This window comes from Sinocyclocheilus anshuiensis, unplaced genomic scaffold (genome assembly GCF_001515605.1).
Source record: "Sinocyclocheilus anshuiensis isolate Anshui unplaced genomic scaffold, SAMN03320099.WGS_v1.1 scaffold2926, whole genome shotgun sequence".
Lineage (NCBI taxonomy): Eukaryota > Metazoa > Chordata > Actinopteri > Cypriniformes > Cyprinidae > Sinocyclocheilus > Sinocyclocheilus anshuiensis.
This window is the reverse complement of record NW_015547864.1, coordinates 138,855-145,051: the sequence shown is the minus strand read 5'-3', so window position 1 is coordinate 145,051 and position 6,197 is coordinate 138,855. Positions and strand designations below refer to the sequence as shown.

The following is a 6,197-nucleotide window of genomic DNA, read 5'->3' as shown; positions in this document are numbered from 1 at the left end:
TACAGAGAAAAGACTCCCAAAAGCATTAAGTTGATCGTAAAACAGTTGCATCAAAGGTTTGGAATCGCGGCCCACTGCCATAAAGTTGGCTTGACGTTGGACTTTCGATATTTGCAAGTGTAGGGACCGTCTATAAAGTTACATACGACATACGTTAGAACATACGATATTTATTAAAATAAACTGTCAAATTATATCTAAATATTGCTAAATATACCTGATTCGTAGATAAACACTTTACAGTTGGTTTTGTGATTGTAAGTCATTCTCTTCAAATGCTATTGACGTTACAATCATGTATACCAATGTCGTATTTAACTTTAGAGATGGTCCCTAAACTTGCGAATATAGACGTCAACTGCCAGTGGGCCGCGATTCCAAAAAGCATTGTGAGCCTGAGTAGACCGTAGGTCTAACTAGGTCCTTTGGTGCAACTGGTTTAGGATTGCATTTAGGCTCACAATGCTTTTGGGAGTCACGATTTTCTCTGTGTAATTCGACATAATAATGTGAATCTGTGAAAATATCTTGCAACTCTGCAGTTGATCCCACAAACTCCGATCTCTAGTTTGATCTGACGCTTCTGCGTGAGCTCTCTCAACCAATGACTCACCGGAGCTCCGCAAGGACCGCCTCCCTCATTTCCATTCTGCACACGGAAAAGTAAAAATAAATAAATCTGGAAATAAATACATGTGGGAATAAATAAATATAAAAAATAAATAAACGCAGGAATAAATCAATTTAAAATACATAAATAAATACACAAATAAATAAATAAATAAATATAAAAATAAATGATAAGTAAATAAAATAAAATAAATGTAAAAATAAATACAGAAAATAATAAATATAGGAAAAAGGTCATAAAAAATTAATTCAGGATAAAATTTTATTACAAATGAACTATATTTGTTTTTATCAAGTCATTTATTTTTTTATTTTCCTGTTATTTCTTTATTTATTATTTCTGCAGGTTTGGTCCTCCATACATTAATAGCGGTTTAATTCCGTGATTTGGTACGATTGCGTTCACATCAGCAGCGAACCGTACCGGAGATCACTTGAACCGTACCCCAGACCACCCCTTTTAAGTGGACTCGGGTACGGTTCGCGGGTGCGCACGCGAGTTCGGAAGACCGCGTTCACATCATCCAAACTTACCGAACTCTGACGTCAATCGAACCCGGGTGTGCACCAAAAGTGCTAGTGTGAAAGCACCGTAAGTCACTGTTAGATGAAGGCAGAGGTAATCTATATGTTTAAATAGAGGAAATGAGCATTCACAAATAAATTTACGAGAACGTTATATACCGCTTAATAAAAAACAAAAATCTGGATTAAGAAATGTGGATTGAGCGTAAACAATAATAGAGAGTGAAACTGAATTAACCCAACAGGTTTAAAAAAAAAAAAAAAGACTTTTTTCTGATAACCAATATGGTACAGATACATAGTGCATCCCTAAATGAAATCATAAACTCTCAGTAATGGACGAAGTGGAAACTCGATTGAGAAATGCAGATTGAATGTGAACATAAAAAGAGAGTGAAACCGAATTAACCCAACATGTAAAAAAAAAAAGAAAAAAAAAAAGAAGACTTTTTCCAAACCAAATTAACCCAACATGTAAAAAAGAAGAGACATTGTGCATCCCTAAATTAAACCGTAAACTTCCAACAATGGACAAAGTGGAATGTGGGTTAAAATTGCAAAATGAGTGTGAACGTAAAAAGAGAGTGAAACCGAATTATCCCAACAGGTAAAAAAAAAAAAGCTTTTTTAAAGTAACTGTTATGGTACCGATATATTGTACATCCCTAAATAAAGTAGTAAACTTTCACCAGTGGATGAAGTGGAATCTGGAATAAGAAATGCAAACTGAGTGTGAACATACAGAGAGTGAAACCGAATTTACTCATCTGAAAAATAGTAGCCTTTTCCGTGACTACATGTCATCCCATTGTTATGGAGGCGGCGCAGCTGTAGCTCTGAGCTGTCATTGGATGAAGGATGTCCTTATAAAGATTAATGTCTAAGTGTGTGGTGTGCAGAATAGCAGCATTCACTCTCACAATCTAGATTACTGCAATCCTGACCTCAAGGTCTGGGTAAAGCCCATTACACCTCTGCCTGCTAGAAAGAAACACAGATGTACCATCCTCCTCCTCATTATCAGCCGGGACTTGTTCATTCTAAACAGCTTATCTTCCATTATGGTTACTGTTAAAGGAATAGTACACCCAGAGATGTACACACATTGACGTTATCTTCTGAAGTCATACGATAGTGTGAGAAACAGGCCGAAACGTTGTTCTTCACTGATAATCTTCTGTTCCAGTCTGGATCATTAGGTCAGGGAGTTCATTTAGGCCAGTTTTGTGAACCAGATCAATTGATTAATTGAAAATATCTGGCTCAAAAGAATGATTCATTTGAATTTTGCTCTTTTTATTTTCTGATAAAAAAAACAACTATAGTATGGCTTCGGAAGACTACTTTTATGGTGTTTTTCGTTCTTTTTCCATCCCTAAAAACTTCAGTTCCCATTCATTGTAATCTCCCCCTGTAGTGATAATCTGACAAGGAAGATTTGAGCAGAACGATTCGAATAGCTAACAAACGTCCGCTTAGTTTGCAAACCTGTCCAATTCAAACCATTTTTAATGTAGCAAAAACAGATGGACAGCATTGAATTTGTTATTGTTTTCTGATGGATTGGTGGACAGGAAGAGGAAGGGAAGGAGGTGAAGGATGAAAAAAGAGAGAGGATTACCCATGTCCCTGTTTCTCTCTCAAAGCCCATTATGGGACCCAGCCAAATAGAAGCTTCTGCTGCAAAGAAGAAGGGAAAGAGATAAATACATGGACCAAAATTAACACTCATCAATCGCCAAATGCAAGAAAAGTTGGATGATGGCTTTATTAGAAACATAATATTGCACTGTAAGAACACAATGTCGAAACGACCATTTGACCCGCGATGATGTTAATCATGTGAAATTTTCAAATACACATACAAACTGTTTACTGAAGCAAACATCTGTCAAGACTCGCGTTTACCTCATTGGAAAATGTAGCATCAGAAGTTTATCTAGGAGGCCTGAAGTTTGTTTTTCCTCCAGAACGTTTAGACACGTGCGGTGTGGTCCAGACGTCTTGAGACCACTGCTGAAAATGCTTCTATTCTTCATTTGTTCCTAATTTAATATACAAATGTTCATCTCAAATTATATTATCATGCACCACCTGATGATTTTTGTTCAAAAGAACATCCTGTGTGCTTCCATGGAAGAACATCTGACCTTTTGTACAAAGGCGTTTTAATGGATGGTTCTGATTGTTCAACACATATCTGTCTCTCTCTCCTTCAGTCGTGCTGTCCAGCGATGATGAAGGAGCCGAAGAGATGAATGACGTGTCTGGAAGTTTGCAAGAGCAGCAGATCTCTGAGGGGATCAGGGACGCTCAGGTAACGGATAAAGGGTGTAGATTTCGAATATATGCCCCTACTGACTACATGTCATAAACATTTAGATTTATTAATTTAGCACATGCTTTTATCCAAGGCAAATTACAAATTATAAATGTTTAATGCTCTTTGTGGTTATACACTCACTCACTCACCTATTTATTTTACGAATAAGTTTTTTAAATCAAACCAGACAGGATGCTAAACAAAAGTCATTAAAGGTGACATTTATTATTGAAGCTTAACAATTAAAATATCATCTACTAGACAAACACTGGCAAAACACAGATTCACAGGAAAGTGGCCAAAAAAAAAGGCATAAAGTGTGGGTAAACTGAATACATTAACATTGAGAATTTAAAAATTATAAGATAAGCCATGATTATTAAAATATTTTAATCATTTGGCAGCCGTAGATATGATAAAGTAAGTATTGTGTGTTTTTTGTGTCTTTTTTTTTTATTTTTATAAAAGCATGGTTCTAACAAATGCAGATGAGTTACATTTTAACGCTTTAACGCATTAAAATTGCATATTAAAAAAAAATATATGCTTTTTACACTGTATGAAATAAACAAGGGCTGTATACAAATCTGAAATTCTTTAAAAAAACAAAAACAAAGACTCGCCAAGCCTGCATTTATTTGATCATAAATACAGTAAAAAAAATAGTAATATTGTGAAATATTATTACAATTTAAAATAACTGTTTTCTATTTGAATGTATATTAAAATGTAATTTATTTCTGTGATAGTAAAGCTGAATTTTCAGCATCATTTCTCCAGTCTCCAGAGTCACATGATCCTTCAAAAATCATTCTTATATTCTGATTTGCTGCTCAAGAAACATTTATTATCATTATTATTATCAAAGTTGAAAACAGTTGTGCTGATTAATATATTCGTGGAAACCTTGATGCATTTATTTTCAGGATTCTCCGATGAATAGAAAGTTCAAAAGAACAGCATTTATTTGAAACAGAAATCTTTTGTAACTTTATGAATGTCTTTAATGTCACTGTTTATTAATTCAATGTATCCTTGCTGAATAAAATAATTAAAATCTTATTGACCCCAAATTTTTGAATGGAAGTGTATAAATACTTTCTCAGTGAATAGAAAAGTCGTTACATCTTTGATTGATCTTCACATATCCCTATCATTATTAAAACCTAACCCACGCCATTTGAATAAATCTTTTGTGTCCTCAAGAATCAGTCTCGAAACTGTTCGCTTGAAAAAGCTTTGAAACTTTGCCAAAGAACCATGCTAAACAACTCATTTCAACTTGTCTTCATGCACATCTGTCTTTTGAAGTCTAGATTTGTTCAGTATGGCTGTGCAGTTTTAAGTTCGCCCATGTTTACAAGTATTCATCAAACCCTTTCAGCGAATTTCCTTTGTCAGAATCATTAGTATTGCTTGTTCAGTTTGCATTGTTTTTCGTGACAGTAGAACAAATTCAATATGGCATCCCGGTATGAGAGGCTTCTAGCTTTGGACTAGAGACGTGTTTGCGAGAAGCTTTCGGTTGGGATGTTGGAGGTTAATTAGAGCAGTGCGGCTCAGGTGTTTGTCAGTATCAGTTGGTGTGTTCACCTTTAGCCTGGCATGCAAACCAAATGAGAAACATGTTTCTGAAAAGAGGGAAGGGCTGCTGCGTTTTTCTGTTTTGTAATTTCAAGAAAAGCGGATTTTGTTGGTTTTCATTATGTCCAAGGAAAATGACAATCAAAAATTAAATTTGAAATATTAATACATAATATTATCAGTTTTAAATAAAGGAAGTGTATTTTGACAATGTAAAATGAACAGGTACACTTCTGTTTGGAGTCAGTACTTTTTTTCTTTTTTTTTTTTAAAAATTAATATTTTTATTAAAAAAGAATGCATGAAATTGATCAAATGTGACAGTAAATACATGTATAATGTTATGCAAAAATAAATGTTCTTTTGGACTTTATATTCATCAAAGAATGCTGAAAAAATGTATCATGAATTACACAAAAATATTAGTCTGATTTCAACATTGATAATATGAAATATTTCTTGAGAAGCAAATCAGCATATCAGAATGATTTCTGAAGGATCGTGTGACACTGAAGACTGGAGTAATGATGCTGGAAATTCAGCTTTATCATCACCGAAATAAATTACATTTGAAATATATTCAAATAGAAAACAGATATTTAAAATGTTAAAAATATTTCACAATATTACTGTTTTAAATTTTTTTTATTTTTATAAAATAAACAGTTTTGGTGAGCGAAAATTATGTTTATACAGTGTGGGTGAAGTTGTTTCATTATTGAATTATTGCATTTTTAAATTTCCTGTGCATTGATGTAATTTTGTGTTTTCAATGATGTGGTACATTTTTAGTTTTCTTAAACAAGAAGTGACTTTAATAGGTGAAGAATGTAAAATTTACAAGATTAACCATGATTAAAAAAAAGAAAGAAAAAATTAAATGTAAATAAAAATAATATGAATGAATAGTTTTATTTTTAATTAAATGTGTTAATTATAAATAAAAAAATAAACAGGAAATATTGAGGTTTTGTCCCAAAAATCAGTCTAATAATAATAACATTTTCCCAAACCAATACATTGTGCACTTCTACTTCGCTAACTCATGTTCTGTGTTTTTTTTTTTTTTTTAACTTGAAAGATATTTCTGGCCAAATGTTTATATATATATATATATATATATATATAAAATGTG

General features: G+C 33.1%; 1 protein-coding gene across 3 annotated transcripts in view; it reads left to right on the top strand.

Annotated features, from left to right (window-relative positions):
* The window catches only part of LOC107704674 (sentrin-specific protease 7-like), a 35,995-nt gene that overhangs the window by 10,978 nt on the left and 18,820 nt on the right, over positions 1-6,197 (top strand). For all 3 annotated transcript variants that reach the window (XM_016507662.1, XM_016507661.1, XM_016507660.1), the window contains exon 8: positions 3,375-3,472. In XM_016507662.1, coding sequence (XP_016363148.1) covers positions 3,375-3,472 — 98 coding nt within the window. The remainder of the gene's footprint in view (positions 1-3,374; positions 3,473-6,197) is intronic.